A 25183-nucleotide genomic window follows, 5' to 3' on the forward strand; every position below is an offset into this window, starting at 1 on the left:
CCACGGGGCGGTCCAGGCCCAGGGTGTGCCACCTCGGGAGAACTTGGCATCTTCCCAACCTCTCAGTGCCCCTTGGAGCCGCCCCGACATGTCGCAGGTACCCTCCGGCCAAGCTGCGGGGTCCTCTGTGTCCCAGACCTTTGCTGAGTGCGGACACACACTCAAGTGGGGAGAATCAGTTTCGGGCTCAGTGTCTCGGCCAGCAATCAGCAGAGTGTTTATGTACCCAAGGCCAAGTTCACCGCCGGCCTCTGAGGTGACTAATGTATGTTGTTCTTGCGGAGTGCCTTTCACTTGAGAAACCCCAGACACCTTCTGTGTCGGTCCTTAGTGCCATCTCCGGATGTCTTCCGGACCTGTGGCCGTGTAGCCCTTTCCTCCGCAGAAGCACTTACATCCACTTACAGAGCTCCAGACCGGGTCTGGTTCCAGGCGCGGCCGTCTGTCTTCATTAAGGTGTCTGCATTCTCCGGCCCCTCAGAGATGAGTACCAAGCAGGGTGTTTTTGGAGCTTTGGTTTTCAAAACCTGACAACCCCAGGAAAATGGCAGCCAACAAGGACATAGCAGCCCCAGAAGGCACTGTGTGAGCCGCTGTCCCAGAGCAGGAGGGGGTTCCGTGCCAGGACGGTGCTCTGAAGTTGAGAGCTGGGCTCTGGGCAAACTTGTTAAACTTAGAGCAGTAAAACGACTGGGGCCTGCACATCGGAAATTATCCAGGAGTAAACTCGGCACGTGACCCTCCCTGAGAGCCCACGAGCTCTGGAAATGTACAGATTCCTTGGCGGGCACCGACGAGGCACCTGCTGTGGCAGTGCCCTGTGCCAGGTTCATTCAGTTGACCCTTTTTTATCTGGCTTCCTCCGCATCTCTGCTGGAGATACAGTGACTAGCCAGCTGGACACTGTCCCTCATAGTCAAATGCTGGGCCTCAACAATGAAGCAGACGGACGTCCTGGCCTAGGCCACCTGCTCCTCGCTTGTGCTAAGTGCATGCAATGTGACCGCGCTGTTCTGAGGGCCGTGTGTGTATTCACTCATGAATCCCCACGGGGTCCCACGAGGTAGGCGCTGTTATTCTCTGCATTTTGCGGGTAAGAGCACTGAAGCCCAGGAGGGTGCTGTCATTTGTGCAAATCAATTGGAACCGGGTCTCTTGGTTGGAACCGGGTCTCTTGGTCCTAGTGTCTTTGTCCTCACTGCCACCACCCATCGATGGGAAGGGGGAATTTAGGAAAGAAAGTACCACATCCTCTGAGAAGGGGGGATAAAGTGTCCTGGGAGTTTCCAGCGGGAGAGAGAGGCTGAGGGAGGCACAGGGTGAGGTAGAGTCCCTGTCCGTGCCCCTTTCCCATTGGCATCTCTGCTGGGGGTGAGGGAGGGGGGTATGACACCCTCAGCTGCTGAGGGAGCTCCTCTAACCAGAGGGAAGCAGAAGAAGCACTTGAGACCTGGGCTCCAGTTCTAGTTGATCCAGACAGGCCTCGGCCCTTCCCAGGCCTCAGTTTCCTCGTCTCTAAAATGGGGGTGTTGGACAGCACTCTGTTCTATTCCAGAAGTCCGTGGTTTCAGCAGACTAGGGCGGGGCTGGCTCTGCATGCACTCAGCAGAGTTTATTGACCAGAAAGACATGCTTGGCTCTGAGAAATGAGCCAGGCACGTGGCTTCCCAGAAGGCCCGGCAGCTGGGAAAGGCTGTCTGTGTTCCGTCAGCGTCTGGCCCAGGACTCCCATTGGCTCTGTCTGCGTGCCTTTCTTTGTAGTCAGGGTGACAGCGTCTGTGTCCGGAGTGCAGGCTATCCGGTACGTTAAGAAGAGAGAGAGAAAAGGAGACAGAGAGATGGAGGGAGAGAGCGGGGAGGCAGAGCAAAAAGGAGAGGAGAGATTGAGAGAGACTTCGAATCTGCTTGGAAATTCTGAGGAATTAAGTGCTTTCAGATACTTCAAGAAAATGAGTGTTAATGGAGCTTAAAAGCTTCAAATAATAATTGTAGCCTCATCCATCTGCTAACTTTTTCCCGAGGGCGCTCTTCGTTTTCTGGTATGGCAGAGGCATACAGGCCTGGACTTGTGCTCCAGGTGAAGAGATGGAAAACAAAACAAGGAAAAGGAATAGATTAAAAAAAGAAAATCCCACAAAAGCCAACCAGGAGAGACAGGGTTCCCTGAAGAATGGTGGCTCGAGTTTGTTGGGTTTCTGGAGCCTGGGAGCATAAGTGAGCTGATGTTGGGGTGGGCTGTGCAGCAGGGAAAGCAGGACCCACTCGAGGTGACCCACGGTGCGACGAGTCCTGTGTGCGGCTCTGTCCGTGCTGCGTGGCGTGTGCCCGCGGCTAGCTTCCTGTTCGATTGCCGGGGGGCAGCTGGCGAGCGGGGAGGCCGTGCTGTTCCCATCACCATTTTGTCCTTGAATATCCAAGTGGTTCCTGGCAACACACATGGTGTCACTGTCTTCTTCATGGCAAACGGTCTGAGGAGGCTGTGAGGAGCGTCGGAAACGACCCTTGACATCCGGGAGAAGGGTTGGCAGGTCTGGGTGACCTGGAGACTACATCCCTCAGCAGTGGGCGACCTTGACCCACCACTCGTGTGTTAGGGGCTATTGGGACTCTCTGGATGTCTCAAGTTCAAGTTCCCTAAAAGACAGGGGCTCTACCCACGTCTCCCTTCCACTACAGAGGGCTCCAGGGGGACAAGGCAGCCCGAGGTAGAGCTATGGATGCCCTGGCCCTCTCAGTCCATTTCTCATCCATCCCCTATGCTCACCACACTGTCTGCTCTGCCGGACTGTAAACCCTATGAGTGCAGGGAGGGAGCTCCTTAACCTCTGTGTGCCTCAGTTTCCTGGTTTGTAAACCAACAGGACCAGTGACCACCTACGGCTATCCTAAGGATGGAGCGATTGAAGATTAAATGAGGTGATAGTTACTGAGTATTTGCTGTAGGCCAGCCCTGATCTAGGCACCTGGTGAATATTAACTTAGTCCTTACAGGAACCCTTGGAGGTAGGGATTCTCATTGTGAGGAAACTGAGGCACGGGGAGGATGGTTAACTGGCTGATGAGCCGGGCCGATGTAGAGACCAGGTCTAACCTGTGTTATCCTGCCTCTCCCAGCGAGAGGAGAGCATTAGACCCGTGCTGGGCCCAGCAGCGCGCTTACTCTGTGCCCTGCTGGGGTCCCCTAGCAACACAGCCCTCAAGAGAGGGTGGCAGGGCCCGCCACCTCCTGGAGGCTCCCCAGCACCCAGGCCCGCCTGCCTCGGTCCCCTTGGTGACAGCATCTTGTCATGTGATTGGCAGCTGGCGAAGGCTCTCAGGTTTGCCTTAGCGGCTCAGGCAGGCAGGGCCTGGCCAAGGAAGGTGCTACCATTGAGCATCATTTGATCCTCCGTTTGGCGCATGGGATTTCCCAGGTGCGGGGCTTTCACAGAGCAAGGGCTGGTGGGTGGGTCTCACTCTTCCTGATAAACTGAAAACCAGGTGAGCAGAGCACCTGTCAGAAACCAGCTTCTGCAGCGCAGAAGAGGGTCTCGGTGGTTCCAAGAAACACGCGATGATGGGAAAGGTACAGAAAACACAGGTACCAAGGCCCTTGAGCAACATGGGCTTGAGCTGCGCCGGTCCACTTATAGGCAGATTTTTTTTCAGTAAATACTGTAAGTGTGTTTTCTCTTCCTTATGATTTTCTTAACAGTATTTTCTTTTCTCTCACTTACTTTGTAAGAACACAGTATGTAATACATGTAACATACAAAATAGGTGTGAACCGACTGTTATGGTATTGAAGAGGCTCCCAGTCCCAGTTCACCTTTTTATGGAAAATAATATACTTTTTCATCTCTATTCTCGTCTAGGATTGAGGCACACTTTAAAATAAAAATAATCATTTAAAAGTTTTGCTAAGACAAGCCAACAAAAGGGTCTGTTTACCTCTGATCACCCACCTTAGCAATGGCACCCCCAGTAGACACATTTCAGTGAGGATGTTTTCTTCCATGGCCTCAGGTCACTGTGTGAGCATGACTCCGCCTGCTCTGGGTAGACATAGTCCGGGACCAGAAGAGGGAGGGACCGTTTGGCCCAGGCCTTCTTGGTGATTGCAGTCGTCTCTTCAGGGGCCGCACTGAGAGCCAGGGGCCCTGGGTCCCGATTGTCCTCCGCCGGGAAGACACGTGCAGCCAGGATGAACCTGGGACCCGGAGCCACTTGCTGCTTTAACCATGGAGAAGCGGGACCGCGGTGAGATGGACACAGCCCCGTCGGAGCCTCTTCACTCCCACATTAAGTTGTTGAAAACCAACCGTGAACTGCTGGTCACTCACATCCGCAGCACGCAGTGTCTGGTGGACAACCTGCTGGAGAATGAGTACTTCTCGGCCGAAGACGCGGAGATCGTGGGCGCCTGCCCCACGCAGCCCGACAAGGTGCCGGGGATGGGGGGTAGGGGGGGTGGCCTTGGCAGGATGCCAAGTACGTTGGGCAGAATTTCCCATCGCAGCCATTTCTAGAACATAAGCCTTGCCTGATGGGCTTGTTACACAACTATGTGTTGTATCTCTGTTCATATCAAGTGCAGCCGCCCATCCCTCTCCTGGCCGTGCGCATTGGCCCCCCACCAGCCCATTCTTAACTTCACTTTGAGTAGAAGGGAGAAAGAAAACAAGCATAGAGCACCAGCTGGACGTTGCAGGGCGGGGAACCTATTTCTGCCAGGGGCCACTTAGATAGTTATGTCATCATTTGCTGGCTGATAATACAGAATTATCAACTTAAAAATCAGCCTGCTCTATTTGGTCAAACATTTAATGAACTCGCCCCTACTGCCTGGGCAGGGCCAGACCAAATGATTCCATGGGCCTCATACGGCCTGTGGGAGGACGTTCCCCACCCCTGATCAGGGCCTTTAAACGCGGCGAGCTGCGAGCTGCTGAGACTCAGCATGGCCCTCTGGTCTGGGAATGACTGCATTCAAAGCCGGGTCCACAGTAAAGAATCCTCCCCACTCCACTGTGGGAAGTCTGAACAGCCCTTCGTTTCACTACAGCCTTGTGTCACCTGAAAAATAAAACAGGCAAGACCCCACACTCCTCCCTGCTTAGAGGAGTGACAGACCTGTTTGCCACACAAGCCTGCTGGACTCAAAAGAGACCTGAAGGGTTTCTGGGAAAGCACAGTAGCTCACTGTTGTAATTTACCCCCTTCATCCTATCTAATGAAGAGGGAATATGCTAACTTACCCTCATGCTGTCGCAGAGATCAGCCAATAAGGAGGGAATATGCTAATTGCTGCCCCGTCCTCGAAGATGGCGGCGCCCACAGCCAATAAGGAGGGAATATGCTAATTGACTGCCACACCCTCAAAGATGGCAGCGCCCACAGCCACAAGATGGTGGTGCCCAGTCCCCTCAGCCACTCTGCATGCCTGCCTCCAGAGTCCCCCGTCCCCTCAGCCCCCCAGCCACCCAGGGCCGCCCGAGGCGCAGGTGACCAGGGCTGGCCAAGGCTTACGCTGCTGACAGTGGCAGCAGCAGAGGTGTGATGGGGGCGTCGCCTTCCCCTCCTGAGGGCTCCTGGACTGTGAGAGGGGGCAGGCTGGGCTGAGGGACCCCCCTCCAGTGCATGAATTTTCATGCAGTGCATGAATTTTCATGCACCGGGCCTCTAGTTTTTAATAATATAAAAAGCCTTTCTAACGGTATAACTTACATAGGAGTCCAATGCCCACCTCATATGCCGAAGGGGTGACTTTCTCCCCTGAGATGCATTCCTAGAGAGCAGTGGTGTTAGTTTAAGAGAGAAAAGGAGACACGGAGCACAGTGCAGAGCTGTGAGTCTAACCTTACTTTTAGGCCCACGGGAGCCTCCTGGTTTTGTAGAGCTGCGTGGCTTTATTTCCAGCGAAGGTGGCCCAGTCCACAGATTCTAGGCCTTCAACACATAGCATTTCCTCTGGCTGGCTGGATGGGGCTGTAGTAAGAGCTGTGGGCCTTTCCAATGGGTGCGCACCCCTAGGGCCACGCTCACGCCCTCATGCTTGTGCCGCCACCAGGTGCGCAAGATTCTGGACCTGGTACAGAGCAAGGGCGAGGAGGTGTCCGAGTTCCTCCTCCTCGTGCTCCAGCGACTCGAAGATGCTTACGTGGACCTCAGGCCCTGGCTGGTGGAGATCGGCTTCTCCCCTTCCAAGCTCATTCAGAGCAAAACTGTTGTCAACACTGATCCAGGTAGGAGTCAGCTGGGACAGGGTGTGTGTGTGTGTGTATATGCGGGGGTTGGGGGGAGGGGGGGTGTCTGTGGACCGCAGACACCAAGCACACAGCCCAAGGTTTGGAAAGGCTGTAGGCTCTAGAGGACACGAAGCTGGTCCACCACGGCCAGCCCTGCCTTCCTGCCCGGGTGCTGTGCTCCTTATAGCAAAGGAGAGCTGTCCCTGTCGCCCACGTGCAGCCCAGGGGGGCTGTCATGGAAGTGACCGCAGGCAGCTGGTCTGCTCTGTGCAGGGGCCTGTGGAAGTGGGGGAATGCCTCTGTTCTGACCTCTTGCTCTCTTCCTATTCTCATAGTTGCACAAGTTCAAGGTTGCGTTTTTTTCCTTTTTAAAAATCTTTCCAGGCAACGTATTCTTTTGTCACCCCTGACTGCCAGTCCTTATTTGCAAAGCACTGTGGCACCCCCTTAGGCAACAGGTGTTAATGTGCCAGGGCGGTGTGCTGGATGCCAGGGCCCGGGACACCTTGAGTGTGGGGAAGGACCACCTCCCTTCTGGTGTGAGCCCCATTTCTGAGCTCTGGTTTGCTGCAAGCATGGCGCCATGTAAGCATGTCATTTCGTCTGCGCCCCTGGGGCAGGCAGAGGGGTCACCCTGGGGCACGTGCTAAACGTCAGTGCGGCCCAGGTCTCCTCTGGGAACAGGGCTGGTGTGCCCTTCCTAGGGTAAGAAGGCTGCTTTCATCTTCCTTTACTCACTGGAGGTGATTCAGAGGAGACACAGCTCCTTTGTCACCCAGAGTAACATCCAGTGCTCATTTCATCACCAAAAGTCTTGGCATGTGATTTTGTGAGACTACGAGTTGCTTCCAGAGCAGCACAGTAAGCCATAGAAAGGTCAGGGCAATTTCTCAACAGCACGGGTTTCCATGGGGTCTGGCTCTAGCTCAGTGGTTCTCAACCTTCCTAATGCCGCGACCCTTTAATACAGTTCCTCATGTTGTGGTGACCACCAATCATAAAATTATTTTCATTGCTACTTCATAACTGTAATTTTGCTGCTGTTGTGAATCGTAATGTAAATATCTGATATGCTATATGTGTTTTCCGATGGTCACGACCCACAGGTTGAGAACCACTGCTAGAGTCTAGCTAGTCAAACAGGGTCCTGGGGATGGGGGGGCGGGGCCGGCAGGGCCCCAGGGCCTGGCCCTGGAATGTGAGGGAGCTTCAGTTTTTAGCTGGAGTTTTAAAAATGACCACTTGTGCAGAGGACCAGGGAGCCTGTCCCAGACTCTGGGCCCAGTTGAAGCCGTCACCCTCTGGCTGGCTAAGTCTGAGGTCAGGCGGAGCTGTCAAGGCTGACGACCTACAGATCCTGGAGCTCTGGCTCCCCGAGTGTCTTCAGGACCTACATTTGAGGCATCTTGGCCCTTGGCCTCAGGGTCCAGCCTGTGGGGTTATCTGTGTGCTTGTTTCTCCTGCAGCCTCCCTGGTTGATTGCTTGGTCTCTGCTTCTCTCTCTCTCTCTCTCTCTCTCTGCCTCCACCTCTCCTGGGCTCCCTCACCACCCTCACCCCCACCCCTACCCCTGGATGCGGGTACCCCATCCACCCCACCCCCCTCCAGTGAGCAGGTACATCCAGAAGCTGCGACACCAGCTGGGCCGCGACTCCAAGTTCATCCTGTGCTACTCGCAGAAGGAGGAGGTGTTGCTGGAGGAGGTGTACACGGACACCATCATGGAGCTGGTCAGCTTCAGCAACGAGAGCCTGGGCAGCCCGGGCAGCCTGGCCCGCCTCCTGGACCACTCCACGGGCGTCCTCAACGAGCAGGGCGAGACCATCTTCGTCTCGGGCGACGCGGGCGTGGGCAAGTCCATGCTGCTGCAGCGGCTGCAGAGCCTCTGGGCCGCCGGCCAGCTGGACGCGCGGCTCAAGTTCTCCTTCCACTTCCGCTGCCGCATGTTCAGCTGCTTCAAGGAGGGAGCCATGCTGAGTCTGCAGGACCTGCTCTTCAAGCACTGCTGCTACCCGGAGCAGGACCCCGAGGAGGTGTTCGCCTTCCTGGTGCGCTTCCCCCACACCGCCCTCTTCACTTTCGACGGCCTGGACGAGCTCCACTCGGACTTCGACCTGAGCCGCGTGCCCGACACCTCGTCACCCTGGGAGCCGGCCCACCCCCTGGTCCTGCTGGCCAACCTGCTCAGCGGGGTGCTGCTCAAGGGGGCCACCAAGCTGCTCACGGCCCGCACGGGCATCGAGATCCCGCGCCAGCTCCTTCGGAAGAAGGTGCTCCTGCGGGGCTTCTCCCGCAGCCACCTGCGGGCCTACGCCAAGAGGATGTTCCCCGACCGGGCCACGCGGGACCGCCTGCTGGACCAGCTGGAGGCCAACCCCAACCTCTGCAGCCTGTGCGCCGTGCCCCTCTTCTGCTGGATCATCTTCCGCTGCTTCCAGCATTTCCACGGCGCCTTCGACAGCTCCCCAGAGCTGCCCGACTGCACGGTGACCCTGACCGACGTGTTCCTGCTGGTCACCGAGGTCCACCTGAACAGGACGCAGCCCACCAGCCTGGTGCAGAGGAACACGCAGAGCCAGACGGAGGCCCTCCGAGGCGGCCTGGCTACCCTGCGCGCGCTGGGGCAGCTGGCCCGCTGGGGCATGGAGAGGGAGCTGTTTGTTTTCAGCCAGGAGGAGGTCCAGGCCGCCGCCCTGCAGGAAGCTGATCTGCAGCTGGGCTTCCTGCGGGCCGTGCCCGAGCCGGGCCTCGGAGAGGACCAGCTGTCCTATGAGTTTTTCCACACCACCCTCCAGGCCTTCTTCACCGCCTTCTCCCTCGTGGTGGACGCCAAGGTGGGCACGCGGGCGCTGCTCAGGTTCTTCCAGGAGTGGTGCCTCCGGGGGAGGCAGCAGTGGAGGCCTGCTCGGCCCCCTTCTTCCCCTTCCCGTGCCTGGGGGCCCGCGGCCCGGCGGGGGACAACCCCTTCAGGAACAAGGACCACATTCAGTTCACCAACCTCTTCCTGTGCGGGCTGTTGTCCAAAGCCAAACAGAAACTCCTGCGACACCTGGTGCCGGCCGCTGCCCTGAGGAGAAAGCGCAAGGCCCTGTGGGCGCACCTGTTCGCCAGCCTGCGGACCTACCTGAAGAACCTGCCCCGCACTCGGTCTGGGGGCTTCAACCAGGTGCAGGCCATGCCCACCTTCATCTGGATGCTGCGCTGCATCTACGAGACGCAGAGCGAGAAGGTGGGGCAGCTGGCGGCCAAGGGCATCTGCGCCAACTACCTCAAGCTGACCTACTGCAACGCCTACTCGGCCGACTGCAGCGCCCTCTCCTTCGTCCTGCACCACTTCCGCAAGCGGCTGGCCCTCGATCTGGACAACAACAATCTCAACGACTACGGCGTGCGGGAGCTGCAGCCCTGCTTCAGCTGCCTCACGGTCATCAGGTGAGGCCGCTGGGCACTGGGAGCACTGGCGGGCCGGGGTGGGGCGGGCCAGGCGACACCAGGACTAATGTCATGGAGTGGGGTCTCCTGGATTACCCTGCCAATCACGACCACCGGTCTTGGAACTTCCAGACCTTCTCTATCTCAGGTGGCTGAGAGCAAGGAACAAAGCTTTTATGTATTTATTTATTTATTTATTTATTATTATTAAATTGATTGGGGTGACTTTGGTCAAGGAACAAAGCTTTGAAGTCAGGCAGACCTGCATCGGCTGGGTGTCCTTCCACAAGTTGCTTAATCTCTCTGAGCTTCAGTGTCCTCATCTGGAAAAGGAGATGCTCGTATCCTAGCAACTGCAGTACAGTTGACCCTTGAACAACGCAGGGGTTAGGGATGCTGACCCCCTGCAGCCAAAAATCCACATAATGTAACTTTTGACTCCCCAAACACTTAACTACTAATAGCCTGGCAGCCTCACCGAGAACATAAATAATTGATCAATACAGCATGTGGCAGAAGTAGGTTTACAGTTTTGCATATGCGAAACACAGTTTATAATTGTATTATTATTAATTATTGTATTATTTTCCATACGAACAATGGTAAATCTACTTTTGCTCACCCCTGTACATATTATGTATGTTACATGTATTAGACACTGTATACTTAAAGTAAGCTAGAGAAACAAAAATGTTATTAAAGTCATAAGAGAAAATACATATATTTTATGCATTCATGATATATCTTTCTCTTAATTTTTTCAATATTTCTAGGCTATAACGTTTGTGAGTTTTTCAGATTTTTGTAAATGCCCCCAATTTTTTCAATATGTTTATTGAAAACAATCCACATATAAGTGGACCTGCACAGTTCAAACCCATGTTGTTCAAAGGTCAACTGTAAGATCAATCAAGCATTTATTGAGTAGATGAAGTCATTACAAATGTTACCTAATTTAATCCTCTTAACACACCCCAATAAATTCAAAAACAATAAACAAATAAAATACATTTAATTTTTTAAAAAAATCCAAAACACAATTTTGTAAGGTAGATACTGTTATTGTCTTTATTTTGGCAAAGGAGGAGGTAGAGGCACAGAGAAATTAGTAAGTTGCTCAAGGTAACACAGCTGGGCCATGGTGGAGCCAGAATAAAAAAGAACCTGCCCTTTAAGATTTATGTGAGGCTCCAAGATAGCCCATGTTTGCGATTGCAGAAAAGGCAGACTTTTTGCTAATTAGCATTAGTTGCTTCCCATGATCAAAGCCAGCAGCCCTGAGCTTCCAGGGATCTCAGTAAAAAACAATGACTCATTGTTGACTCTTGATTAGCTTCCTGTTTGATTATTTAAAGACTAGAGGCCCAGTGCACGAATTTGTGCACGGGTGGGGTCCCTCGGCCTGGCCGGCTATCGGGGGATAGGGGGGGCAGGCTGGCCAGCGGGAGGTTGGCTGTGGCAGTGCACTGACCACCAGGGGCCAGCTCCTGCATTGAGCGTCTGCCCCCTGGTGGTCAGTGCGCGTCATAGCGACCGGTCGTTCAGTCATTCAGTCTCTTAGTCTTTTATATCTATAGAAAAGGGAGGCCAGCCTGCTTTCTTCTAATAGCACTTCCTGTATACACCTTGTAAATCTTTCCTGGGGGCGAGGTAGTTCTCCTTTACTTGGCTCATGCATTTCTGGAGAGCCTAGGGGATTTGAATTGCTTCTGGGTGCCCGTTACACCAGTACCACAGTATAAACTGTGTGGGGACAGTGTGATATAGGGAGCCCAAAGCTGCCCTGGCCTGGGAATTGGGAGGCCTTGCGTCTTTTCTCTACGCTCAGCCAGCATCTCTCCGTCCGCAGCCTCAGGCGTCTTACACTCAGTGCCACCCTGTGCTCCTCTCATCGGATGAAAACTCCACCCGTGAAGGGGAAGCAGGAGGAAATGGGTTACCCCAGGGAAGCATTTTGAGCTCCCTGAGGGCATTAGTTAGGATTAATTTATGCTGAGAGGAAAACTCAAAATAGTGGTGGTTTAAATAATTTACAAGCTTACTTGTCTCTCATGCAAAAGTCTAGCAGAGGACAGTTCTGGGCTGCTTGGGAGCTTCCATGGCCTCAGGAGCCCAGGCTCTTCTGCCTGCTACCCTGCCCCCTCACTACCTGCCCCCTCACTACCTGACTTCCACCTCCTGGCCCAAGGTGGCTGCACAAGCTCCAGCCGTTCAGTCAACATCCCAGCCACCAGGAAGAAAGAAGGGCAAAGAAGGACACACCTCATTGTTTGAAGAAGTCTCCTCGGCTATTGCTAATGAGTCTTCTGCTTAGATTTCATTGGGCATAACTTGATCACATGTGCCTAGCTAAAAAAAAAAGGGGGGGGAGTATGTTTCTAAGAAAGCATAGATATGGGATGGCAATGCATGTGGGTGCACACTCTGCCCCAGCACCAAGGTGGGTAGCACTGGGGGAGAGGCCCAGAGTGTCTGACCTGGTCATTCGGATGAGGCCTAAAAATCAAGCTTTTACCTCCTCAGCTTGATTTACAAGCTTACTTTTACTTATTAAAAAGGTCAACTTGGCCGAAACCGGTTTGGCTCAGTGGATAGAGCGTCGGCCTGCGGACTGGGGGGTCCCGGGTTCGATTCCGGTCAAGGGCATGTACCTGGGTTGCGGGCACATCCCCAGTGGGAGATGTGCAGGAGGCAGCTGATCGATGTCTCTCTCATCGATGTTTCTAACTCTCTATCTCTCTCTCCCTTCCTCTCTGTAATAAATCAATAAAATATATTTAAAAAAATAAAAAAATAAAAAATAAAATAAAATAAAAAGGTCAACTTGTGGCCCAGTGTGGCTTGTTTGTAGATGAAGTGTTATTGGAACACAGCCGCAACCGTTTGTTTACATATTGGCTCCTTCTCACCAGGCTGCCCCCAAACGCAGGATCTCAGAGGAGGCTGTCCGCACGTGGCCTTCACGTGTCCCCTCACCGGTGGGCTGGCTCTGGGTGGGTCTGCCGGCCCCACGATGACCAGACGCTGTGTGGCTCACTGTTCCGGCCATTCTCTCGGGGCATTTACGGCTGGAAAAGGCCAGGACCTGGAGGCTTCTGCATCCCGGTGGAGTGAATGCTCCCTCCTAGTGAGCAGCTGCTCAGATGTGTAACTTTCTCTGCTGTTTTGTTTCAGACTCAGCGTAAACCAGGTCACTGACAGTGGGGTCAAGGTGCTATATGAAGAGCTGACCAAGTACAAAATCCTGACGTATTTAGGGTACGTATGTCTCCAGAACCCTGGGCTGGCTACAGGGTTCTTGTAAAGATACAGAGCAGCAGGAGACTGCCATTCCGTGAGTGATCAGATGGTTGGGACTGAGGGCCAAGGGCACAGGAAGAGCACTGGATGGGGAGCCAGGAGTCCGGGTTCTGCTTTGGATGCAGCCAGCAGCCCACTCTTGGAGCAAGTCGGGAAATCACGCTGGGCCTCAGCCTCCTCGCTGTATCATTGGGATCCTAATAATATAGGCACGTGGCTTTACGAGTGGTGGCCGGGGGTTGCAATGAGAAGGTATCTAGGGCTCGTTTTCTAAACATTAGAATACTGTTTATTCATCAGGCTTCACTTGCTCTGGGCCCATGATCCCATGTCCAGAACCCTGGAGGCAAGACAGAGGCCAGAATCCAATGCACAAGCTGAGTAGTGGTGACATGGCCAGTGGGGTCTAGGGTGGGACCCCCTTTTTAAATCCTTTCATATTTCTGCAGCCAAGCGTATGACTATTCGAGCCAGTTGGATGCGGACTGTGAACAGCTCCATGTCAGTTGCCAAAGTAGTGACGAAAAACTGGGTTTTCAGAGTCTGGCATTTTGGAGTTGAGATAAGGGACTGTGGGCCCGCACAGCCAGCCCCACGGCCACTGTTGGTGCCCATCAGCTTCTTTGGGCCTCGGTTCCCTTAGGCTGCCCTTCAGCTCGGAGCTCTGTGCATCCGTGCAGTTCCCACTTCCCACTTCTTGGGGCGACTTTTTGAATTGGTATCAAGTGGCAAAATGACGGAAAGGCAGACACTGAGGAGGTCCCAATACTCAGAAGCTTCCCCGGTCAAGATGCTCATCAGTATCTTCATCTAAAAATACCCGTCGCCGGTCATTTATTGAGCACTTATGTGACGTGCGAGGGCTTGGAGGGATCTCACATGGTCCTCATGACAGCCCTGTCGGGGAGCTGTCATTCTCACCCCAGTATCACAGAGGGAGAAGCTGAGGCACGGAGGCGTTGAGGAACTTGCCGCAGGTCATAAAGCTGGAGAGCGGCAGAGCGGCTCTGAACCCAGCCTGTGAGGCCCCAGAGCCCCAAACTCTGGTCCCCACGTGCCCTTTCTTTCTTCTTTCAACCCAGACGGCACATACTCAGCTTTTAAAACTGGGCTCATTAAGATGACATCGGGTCTCATCACGTGTTCTGACTGTGCTTTCTCTCGAAGCTTATACAACAACCAGATCACTGATGTCGGAGCCGGGTACATCGCCAGCATCCTGGATGAGTGCAAAGGCCTCACACACCTTAAGTAAGTGGGGCGGGCGTGGCAGGCTCTTTATTCAAACACATAAATGTCACCATGAAGACTCTCACCCCAAAGCCGCCTTCTGCTTCCCCGGGGGCCTTACTGGTGAATTAGGAGACCTGTGTGTGGCAGGTGAACAGTCCACGTGCAGGATTTATCAACTGTGGGTGAGGCTCGGAGTCTGGAGGGACCTCCTACAATTGGTGGCTGGAAAGCTTGGCATTTTAATTAATGACAATAATTAATAACAGGAAGAAAGGCCGCAGCTATCACCATTTTTGAAGTTCCTTTTCCCCTTCGGGCTTTTTAATAAATATCTATATCTATATGTTTATATCTATCTATATCTATATATACCTATATGTATACATATCTAGATATATTTAGGTAGATAGATAGATAGATTGATAGATATTAGTTGATTTCAGAGAGGAAGAGAGAAGGAGAAAGATGGAACCATCAATCATGAGAGAGAATCATTGATCGGCTGCCTCCTGCACGCCCCACACGGGGGATCGAGCCCACAACCCGGACATGTGCCCTGACCGGGAATCGAACCGTGACTTCCTGGTTGATACTCAACCACTGAGCCACACCAGCCTGGCCCTTCAGGCTTCTATTACAAAATACCATAAGCTAGGCTGCTTATAAACACCCGAAATTCATTTCTTACAGTTCTGGAGGCTGGGGAGTCCAAGACCAAAGTGGTGGCAGATTACGTGTCTGGTGAGGGCCTGATTCCTGGTCCATAGATGGGGCCTCGCTGTGTCCTCACCTGGTGGGAAAGGGGGAGAGGGGCCTCTTTTATAAGCCACTAACCCCAATCCTGAGGGCTCCATCCTCATGACCTGAGCACCTCCCAAAGGCCCACCTCCTAATGCCATCACCCTGGGGGTTGGGATTTTGGAACATGACTTGTGGGAGGACACACACATTCAGACCATAGCACCCATCTAGCTGCCAGGAAGAGCTTGCCTTGCCCGGTGACAGAGCAGCAGACTTGGAGGAGCCCTGGTGATGGGACACTCACCTTGACCATTTGTGGCTGAAGCCAGCACCTCCTTACTCTGCTGATGCTTACTCTGCTGATGGAAATGAGTGACGCTCGGCGGTCATTTAAAGAACCCCGGGGACTGCTCCGGTCACTGAGCTTCTGCAGATTGTTACCATCACCTGGAGCGGAATCCCGACTGGTCTCCTCCGGCCTTTGGGTCCTTCCGAGTGGGAGTGTGAGGCATAGCTGCTGTGGGTCCCAGAGAAAGGCCACACCCCCAAGAGGGACCAGAGGGGCTCTGTGCTGGGGGTGAGGGTGACCGAGTCCCCTCCCAGCAGGAGGCTGACACAGGCTCAACTCTCTCTGCAGACTGGGGAAAAACCAGATAACCAGCGAGGGAGGAAAGTGTCTCGCCCTGGCCGTGAAGAACAGCAAGTCCATCTTTGAAATCGGGTGAGTAGAGACAACTGCACACGTGTGTGCATAACCCAGCCTGGTCTGTCCGTGAGCACCTGCTGGTCTTCTTGTTCCTAATACACCGACAGGGCCGCTGGGCAAGCTGTGGGGAGGCACAGGAGCTTCACGGGGGCCCTCAGGGGCCCCACTGGCTTCTGCCCGGGAAACGCTCTTTATCCTGACGGGTCCCTTTGACTCTGAAACCCCAAGCAGCTCATTACCGGGCTGATAGCTCACTACAGGCTGACAGCTCACTACAGGCTGACAGCTCACTACGGGCCTGACAGCTCACTACAGGCTGACAGCTCACTAGGGGCTGGTGTAGGAATTGCCTCCAGGCCACAGCTCCAGGGATGGAGCAGCAACGCCCGCCTGCAAGTGGACAGCCTCGCTGTGGCCCCACCAGCAGGCCAGGGGGAGCAGGCGCTCCCCTTCACTGTCTTGCCTCTGCCCTCAGGATGTGGGGCAATCAAATCGGCGATGAAGGAGCAAAGGCCTTCGCAGAGGCTCTGAGGAACCACCCCAGCTTGACCAACCTGAGGTAACTGCTGTGTCTGACACTGTGGACTCCAGGGGCCAGCCTGTCACTCGTGTGTCCCTGGGGTCGCAGGGGAGGAGCCAAGGGAAGAGGGCGGCTGGCTTTCCTAATGAGAGAGGTGTGTGTGTGTGTGTGTGTGTGTGTGTGTGTGTGTGTGTGTTTCTTTTTAAACGTTTCTATGGACATATAGGAGACATCATATTAAATGAGTAAAGTCCACGACTCTGTGTTCAGCTCGGTGATCTGACACAGGCACCCACCCATATAACCACCCCCCCAGGTCGAGACAGAGGACACTGCCAGCCCCTCGGCCGTGTCCCCATGCCCCGTGGGGGTGGGAGGAATTCTTAAGTCCAGATACAACTGAGAGGGACACTGGGCAGCAGATTCCTGCCCCTTCCTCATTCTCAAGGCGGGTGCTGGGACAGAGGGGACCCTTTGTCCTTCTGGCCAAACCTCAGAGCCTCGGTGTCCCCCGCTGCTCGCGTCCTTCCTGCCACTGGAGTGGATCTGAGACGGCAGGACGGCAGTCCCTGCTCTGGGAGGACAGGAGACTTCTCCAGCTCTCACGAGGATGTCAGCCCCTGAAGCAGAGCTGGCCAGGCCTCAGCCTCGGGTCTGCACGGTGACCCGGTCTCCCCCAGGTCCAGTGTCCCCACCTGACCTCATGCTCTGAGCCTGTGCCCTGGAGCAGCAGCGCCTGGGTGGCTGCCGGCGAGGCTTCCTGGCTGTTCTGGCTGCTGAAGCCAAAGCCTCGTGTAATAATCCTCCCCACGTGTCTTCCTGTCTAGTTTGGCTTCCAACGGCATTTCCACAGAAGGAGGAAAGAGCCTCGCGCAGGCCTTGCACTGGAACACGTCGCTGAGAATATTCTGGTAATTGCCGGAGTCCTTTCGAAAGGCGGGGAACCCCTTTAGAAACGTGTGCCAGAGAGGGCTCTCCGAGTAAACACCCCTTTCCTCCCCAGGCTCACCCAGAATGACCTCGACGACGAAGTGGCAGAGAGCATGGCAGAGATGCTGAAAGTCAACCAGACGCTGAAACATTTATGGTAACTCAGGACCCTGGAATTCCACACTGTGCTGCTTTTTAAAACGTTCGATGTAAACTGCACATGCCATACAATTCACCCTTCTAATTCACCTCTGTAATATTTAGTATATTCGCAAGGTTGTGCAATCATCACTACTGTCTAATTCAGTGATGGCGAACCTATGACAGGCGTGCCAGAGGTGACACGCGAACTCATTTTTTTGGTTGATTTTTCTTGGTTAAATGGCATTTAAATATATAAAATAAATATCAAAAATAATAAGTCTTTGTTTTACTATGGTTGCAAATATCAAAAAATTTCTATATGTGACATGGCACCAGAGTTAAGTTAGGGTTTTTCAAAATGCTGACACACCGAGCTCAAAAGGTTCGCCATCACTGGTCTAATTCTAGGACAGTTTTACCTACGCACCCCCCAATACCTGTATGCATTAGACACTCATTCTCCCCGCCCTGCCCCCCCCCCCACCCTCCCTACCCCCGCTGGTCCTGTAACCACTACTATACTTTGCCTATTCTGGGCATTTCATAGACATGGAACCGCAGCATGTGGCCTTTTGTCTCTGTTCTTTCATAGTGTACGTTTTCAAGGTTCACCTACATTCTAGCACGTATCAATACTTCATTGTTTTTTATGGAGGGGTGATATTCCACTGTATGGCTAGTCCACACTTTATATGTCCATTCGTGAGCTGGTGGACAGTTGGGTTGCTTCTCCTTTTTTACTATTATGAATAATGCTGCTGTGAACATTCATGTACATGCCTGTGTGTGATCACACATTTTCATTCCTCTTGGGTGTCTACTTAGCAAGGGAATTGCTGGGTCACGCGATCACAATTAACTTTTGAGGAATTGCCAAACTGCTTTCCAAAGCATTGCTCTACTTTGCATTCCCATCAGCAATGTAGGAGGGCTCCCCTTTCTCCAAATTCTCTCCAACCCTTGTCGTTGCCCCTCTTTCTGAATCTTGCCCTCCTCGTGGGTGTGGTGTCTCATTGTGGTTTTGATCTGCACTTCCTTGATGACTAACAGTGTTGGGTGTCTTTTCATGTTGCTGTTGGCCATTGGTGTATCTTCTTTGGAGAAATGTCTCTACATCCTTTACCCATTTTAAAATTGGATTATTTGCCTTTTTATCGTCGAGTTGTAAGAGTTCTTGATATATTCTGGGTACCAGACATTTATTAGGTACTAGAGGCCCGGTGCACGAAATTCATGCAAGGGGCCCTCGCAGCACCGGCTTCCTCCGGAAGGTTGTCCGGACGGTCGTTCCGCTATTCGGCCATCCAGTCTAATTAGCATATTATGCTTTTATTATTATAGATATGATTTGCAAATATTTCCTCTCTGTGGGATTTCTCACTTTTTTATTTTGTTTTCAATGAAAGTTGTAGAGAAGGTTATTCCTGTATCATCTCAATAGTTTCTTCCTTGAGCCCTAGTTGGTGTGGCTCAGTGGATAGAGCATTGGCCTGTGGACTGAAAGGTATCAGGTTCGGTTCTAGTCAAGGGCACATGCCCAGGTTGTGGGCTCAATCCCCAGTGTGGAGTGTGCAAGGACGCAGCCAATCAATGATTCTCTCTCATCATTGATGTTTCTCTCTCTCTCTCCCTCTCCCTTCCTCTCTGAAATTAGTAAAAATATGTTTAAAGCAAAATAGTTTCTTCCTTGTATTTGCCTTATTTCTTCCTACTTGGTGCGATTTGGCTTTTCGTTCGAGGACCTCTCTGTGGTCTCTGTCCAGCGTTAGTGGAGTGACAACCGCGTGCTGGGGATGCCTCTGTGAACAGGTGTACCGTGAGCTTTCTCCCGCCCACTCCTCCAGCGGAGACCACATATTTCTTCCTGAAAACCTGCACTTCCTGCCACTGTGTGGCCCTTCGCAGTGTCCTCACACACTTGAACTTCATCACCCTTTCGGACGGGCGTGGGTCGAACTGCACACCTCTCTCAGCTCCTTGGGAAGAGGATAATGCGAACACGGGAAGGAGCATGGACACGCCCTGGATGGTTCTGGCTCCCGTCAGAAGTCACAGAGATTGAGCTTCATTTTGACCGCGGGCGGGCGCTTCTGCCATGGCCGCAAACGGGAAGAGACTCAGGGCTGCTTCTGGTGACCTGAAGCAGACGTTTTTAATTTTGAGGAAGTCCGGTGTGTCTGTTTTCCCCCTTGGCTGCTTGTGCCTTAGGTATCTTACTAAGGAACCGTTTTCTGATCCCGGGTCCCAGGGATGTACCCCTAGCTTTTCCTTGAGGGTTGTAGTTTTGCTCTTTGATCCACGTGAAGCTAATTTTTGTGTACGGAACGAGGCGACAAGGTGTAGCTTCGTTCTCTTGCACGTGGTTGTCCCAGCACCACTCGCTGGAAGGATGATCTCCCCCTTTCCAATGGCCCTGGCACTTTTGCCAGAAATCAGTTGACCACAAATGTAGCGCTTCTTGGTTATTTCTGGGTGTTCTCTCTAGTCCACGGATGCACATGTTCATCCTGTGCCAGCAGCACTGTGCTGATTAGTGTCACTTTCTGGTAAGTTTTTAACTCGGGAATTGGGAGTCCTCTGGCTGTGTTCTTCGTCCTCAAGGTTGTCTTGGCCATTCTGAGTCCCTCGCATTTCCTTATGAACTTTAGATCGCCATGTCAGTGTCGGTAAAAACAGCCGGACTGTGCTTCGTGTACATAATTTTGTTGGATTGGTTGGTTTCCTTTATTTTCCTGGCCTGTAGATTGTCTCTTAAGCCCTTCCCAAGGCCAGGCCAGCCCCCAGCGGGAGCAAGCTGGCCAGGACTGGAGAGGGATTCTGTGCAAGCACAACCCTAGGGCCCTGGTGAAGGCAGCCTGGAGGGCGTGTGTGCCTGAGCACAGCCAGAGCACAGCCAGAGCACAGCTGTCCTCTTGCCAAGTCTGGGCTGGAAGCAGCTCACCCGCCCCAGCAAGGCCAGGGGTGGCTGCCATGAAGGAAGTCACTAGAACGCGGCAGGACTGAACTGAACGCTGTTGTACTGAACGCAGAACTCTGCACCCACTGCCAGGGGCTAGTTCTGCTCTTTTGGCAAAAATGTCAAGTTACATGTAGTCATGCTTATTGGGTCCTCACCTCTGCACGGGGCCCGGGGTCCCAGCCTTGGGGAGAGGTGGCTGGAACACTGGGTCCCAGCTGCAGGCTGCTGCCACTGTCCTTTGTGCGTGGGCAGTGATGGCGACAAGGGCTCCCCTCCCCTTGGGCACCGTAGCACAGTTGCGAGAACTGCTTTAGACACGTCGCCCCATTCAAACCTCACACACTGCGGGTAGGAGGTTCTCTTACAGTTACTCCCATTTTACAGATCAGGCAACTGAGGCACAGAGAGCCTGCTTATTTCTTCAAGGACCCATAGCTGGGAAGTGGGGTGTGTGTGTGATCTGCTGCCTCTCTAAGGGGTTGGCCCCTTCACACTTAAGTAGGGCTGCCTGCTTGGGTCCAAGCCCCGGACGTCTCGGGGTCAGATTCCGCAGTAGCCTCGCTCTGCAGATAGCCAGGAGGGAGGGGCGAGCCTGTGATGAAGGCGGACACATCACTGCCTCATGCTGCACCCATTTCCCAGTGGGGTGCGGAGGAGCTGCCCAGGGGAGCATTTCAGGGACTGCCGGGGCTTCCCAGCGGTCTGCACCCTTTGCTCCCTTTGGATCGCTGCTGCCTGACGTAATGGGGCTGCTCCTCGAGGCCCCATTATCACTGCTTTCCCACTGGGGCCCCGAGCGGCATCAGGACTGTTGCTCCTCTCTCCCTCTCAGATGTCGGGGAGGGCATGGCCCCCTCTTAGAAGCCTTTGTTTCCCCCAAAGAAGAGAATGGCCAGCTGGTTGCTACTTAAACTTTAAAAACTGCCTTGCCTTTCCCTCACCACCCGGAAGGAGACCTGGCTGCCTATTCCCTGATGTGGAATCTGTTGTGGTCTCCAAACATTTCCGATTGGGCTCCTCTGCAGGGAAATGTGCCAAGCACACATGCACATGTATGTTCACGCATTAAACTGTCTCTATGGGAACACAGATATAGGATGCTCACTATAAAAACTACAGAGAAAGCAAGCATTTTAAAGGCTTTCCTTTATTCTGGTGGATTGGATGTACATGATCTTAGCCAGATTACAAGTCACGTGGATTCAGTTCTTCCGGACCCTGTCTCTTCCCCCACCAGCCTGTTACAGTTACCCCGATGAAGGGGGCAGGTTTGACCCGGCACTGTGTACCTGCTATAAACAACACATGTTCTTCTTTCAGGCTTATCCAGAACCAGATCACAGCCAAGGGGGTCGCCCAGCTGGCAGACGCCTTACAGAAGAACACTGGCATCATGGAGATTTGGTAAGACCCGCCCACCCCTTGAGGTGATGGCAGTGTGTACTCAGCACCAATGGCTGTGTGCCAGGTACCCCGGAGGGCAATTCCATCTTCCCAGCCACCCTTACACCGTGATCCCTTCCCTAGAACCTGTCCCTTCCTGCGGGTTCTGTTGCTAGCAGTCACCACACTGCATTGCAACAGCTTCCTGTGTGGCCGTCTCCGCCAGACTGTGAGGCAGGGCTAGCACTGCTCCTCATTCGTTTGTTGAATAACCAAGTGCTTGCGTGCCAGGCACTGTGTTGGCACTGAAAATCCAGTAGCGAATGAAATGGACCTGCCCTCATAGGTCTACCATCTAGTAAGGGTGACACAGTGAAAAAAAATCATTCAAACCCAGCCGGTGTGGCTTAGTGGTTGAGCAGCGACCCATGAACCAGGAGGTCGAGGTTGGATTCCCAGTCAGGGCACATGCCCAGGTTGAAGGCTTGATCCCCAGTAGGGGGCGTGCAGGAGGCAGCCGATCAATGACTCTCTCTCATCATTGATGTTTCTAGCTCTTCCTTTCTCTCTCTGAAATCAATAAAAACATTACAAATTATTTTTATTTATTTATTTATTTATTTATTTTTGTATTTTATTGATTTTTTACAGAGAGGAAGGGAGAGAGATAGAGAGTTAGAAACATCAATGAGAGAGAAACATCGATCAGCTGCCTCCTGCACATCTCCCACTGGGGATGTGCCCGCAACCCAGGTACATGCCCTTGACCGGAATCGAACCTGGGACCTTTCAGTCCGCAGGCCGACGCTCTATCCACTGAGCCAAACCGGTTTCGGCTACAAATTATTTTTTTAAAAAAATCATTCAAGTGATTATTTAATTAAATCGTGGTGAGTACTATAAAGGGGAAAGCTAGGGAGGGAACCTAACACAGGCGAGGTTCCAGGGATGGTCTCCTTCAGGAAGTGGCACGGAAACTAAGCCGTGAAAGATGACTAGGAGTTAGTCCGTGGAGGTGGGAGGGAAAGTGTCCCAGGAACAGCATATGCAAAGGCTCGGAGGCAGGAAGGAGCGTGATGTCCAGGAGCTGTGTGTCTCGGGCTCAGACAGTGTGGAAGAGGGTCCACAGAGGCGGAGGACGGGGAAACTAGACCACAAAAGATGTGTGTGTCCTGTGGCATAGGTGGGTGTTTGTCCTAAAAGCAATGGGAAGTCATTGAAGGTTTGAAGCAAAGGAGGGTGTGATCAGATTTGCATTTTACTCGTTTTCTTTTTCTCCAACAGCCTCAATGGGAACTTAATGAAGCCCGAGGAGACCGGAGGCTTTGAGGGTGAGAAGCGGCTTGTCCTTTCCTGAGAGGACGCCTTCCTGTCCGAGGCTCTAGCCCTGCGAGGGCGCTAGCAGCAGCAGCCACTCTGCGGTCACCTGTCTTAGGTGTCGTCTCGCAAGGGGACTGCCGGGAGCCCAGGGCCTTCACAGATGCTCTGATGGGCCAGCTCCCTGCACGGCTGGTGCAGTTTCACAGGGAAGCGTGGGCTTCGTGAGCCATGTTGGTTCCTGGAAACATGCCATGGAGACGTTCCTGAGTGCCCACGATCACTGTAACCTGCATCAAGAGGAATGACTGAGCTTGTACAACGCCTGCCCTGGCGCCTGGGGGAGTGAGCGGTCACTGCTGTCCTCACTGAGCCGTCGAGGACGTGGTGCAGAGCTGGTGCCGAGTTTTTTGCAGAGAAGATGCTCCATGAACAAGAAGTGTTTTGCCTGAAATCTTCCTCCTCGGCACCTCCCCATGTGTTGCTGTCCTTCCCGCTTCACAGCTGTAGATACGGAGGGGTGTCCGTGTGGGGTGGTAGTGGGTGCCAAGGAAAAGACCCGGCACAGGCTTTTTCATCCTGGGGCCTCACTGCCAACCGAGACCACTGGCTGCGCTCTTAGCTAAGAGCAAGGGCGATGCCTTCATGACGCCGCGTTTCCACTCAGGGCTTTCCCACGCGAGGCTGACCTCCTCCGGAGACTAACACCTGGCAGAGCTGCTCTGCCCCAGGAAGACTGCCTGCCCCCAGAGGAATAGGCGCGGCTTACCTTGTGGTCCTGGCACCCACTGAGCCTCCTCCCCCCTGCCCTCCTCAGGAGGTCTCCTGCCCAAGTAGCTGTGAAGGTGACGGAGTTGGAGCCAAGAGTCAGGCAGCTCCGAGGACCCGCTAGCATGTCAGACCCCGACCACAGTGACGGGCGCATGGTGGGTGCTAATGGGGGAGGGTGGCGATAGGACCAGACCTGCCCTTTCGCCAATCCATTTGTTAATAAATACTGAACACACTATTTCTAATTGCCTGAGTCCGGGGTGCTCTAAGGGGACCAAATCTGTGAGCTCGCTGTTTCCTGATCCCCACACTGGACAGAGGCATCTTCATTCTGGTCCTTCATAGGCCTTTCCATCCGACCACCAAGTCCAAACAGGTGGCTGCTCAGAGGAACTGACTGAGGCAGGGGCTGGGACCAGGGTATACTGGCTTGGGCCAAATTTCATGGCTTCCCCGCTGTGCCATGAGAGGTCCTGGCAGGCCAGGTCCGATGTCCACGACGTTCCTCGGCCATTAGGCTGAGTGGAGGACCCAGATGGGCCGTCACCCACTGTGGCAAGAGGCACCGAGCTGAGTGGTCGAACATGAAAGGGGAAGGGGCGAGGGCCCCCAGCAGTACCTTTGCGTTCTCGGAGGTGCAGCCTGCTGGGTACAGCCGCCCTGTTTGGAAGGCGCAGTTCTAGAGGTCCCCCTGGAAGTTACGGGGAAATTCTGTGCAGTCATCCAGCCACATGGTGGCCATTCCCTTAAGGCGCTGCTTTGACGGTTCCTACCCAGCCCTCCCCCTCCCCCTCCCCCCGGGTCTGCGTATTCACCTACAGTCACCCCGGATGCACAGAGCCAGAGAACCACATTTCTCAGCCGACAAACCAGGATTTGATCACACCACTCACTCTCAACTTTTCGAGCCTACAATTGACTCAGAAACTACCACAGATGACGGTTTTTAGAGACTAGCAAAATTTATGTGCTGTTGGCTTAAATTCTATTTGGAAATACCTCTGTCCTCTAGGTGATGAAGGAAAGATTTTTCTCTTACAAAAGTGGAATCAGGACCTTAACTTGCTGGGCAGAGACGTGGGGACCTTTCCTAGGCAAGAAAGACACAATTGGAAATGGAAAAGAAAAGAGAATTCCACAAACTCGGATATAACTATTTCTTTTCACAGGACGTCTCGGTTGATTTTGGGAAAGAAGCCACGGCTCCCACCTTTCAGACGTGCATTTCTGGCACGTTCCTGCCGACGCTGAACTTACTGAAAAGCCATGTCAAGTCACTGGGCAGCAAGTCACTGGGCGGCTTCGGGCTGCTCCTAAGGCTGCTGGAATCTCAATTTCCTCCTTGAAAATGGGAATGCGAGGGCCCTGGCTCGCAGGGTGGTTTGAAGATGAAACGAGCTGATGCAAGGAAAGCAGTCAGCACAGAGCCGGCACAGGGCCACTGCTCAACATGCGCTGGTTATTAATAACCGATGTTTCTCTTTTCTCACAGTGGAACCCATAGGTTGTTCTCATCTCAC

General features: G+C 53.4%; 1 protein-coding gene across 1 annotated transcript; it reads left to right on the forward strand.

Annotated features, from left to right (window-relative positions):
• The first annotated feature begins 268 nt into the window (after positions 1–268).
• Positions 269–23903, forward strand: NOD1 (nucleotide binding oligomerization domain containing 1). Its single transcript, XM_023753824.1, is given in 13 exon segments — positions 269–3565; positions 4116–4424; positions 6050–6224; positions 7836–9098; positions 9101–9659; positions 12834–12917; positions 14127–14210; positions 15571–15654; positions 16115–16198; positions 16987–17070; positions 17163–17246; positions 21513–21596; positions 22860–23903. Coding segments are annotated over 12 exon segments (2862 nt in total). The 5' UTR covers positions 269–3565; positions 4116–4220; the 3' UTR covers positions 22933–23903.
• Positions 23904–25183: the final 1280 nt, after the last annotated feature.

Source organism: Myotis lucifugus, unplaced genomic scaffold (genome assembly GCF_000147115.1).
Source record: "Myotis lucifugus unplaced genomic scaffold, Myoluc2.0 scaffold_52, whole genome shotgun sequence".
Classification (NCBI taxonomy): Eukaryota; Metazoa; Chordata; class Mammalia; order Chiroptera; family Vespertilionidae; genus Myotis; species Myotis lucifugus.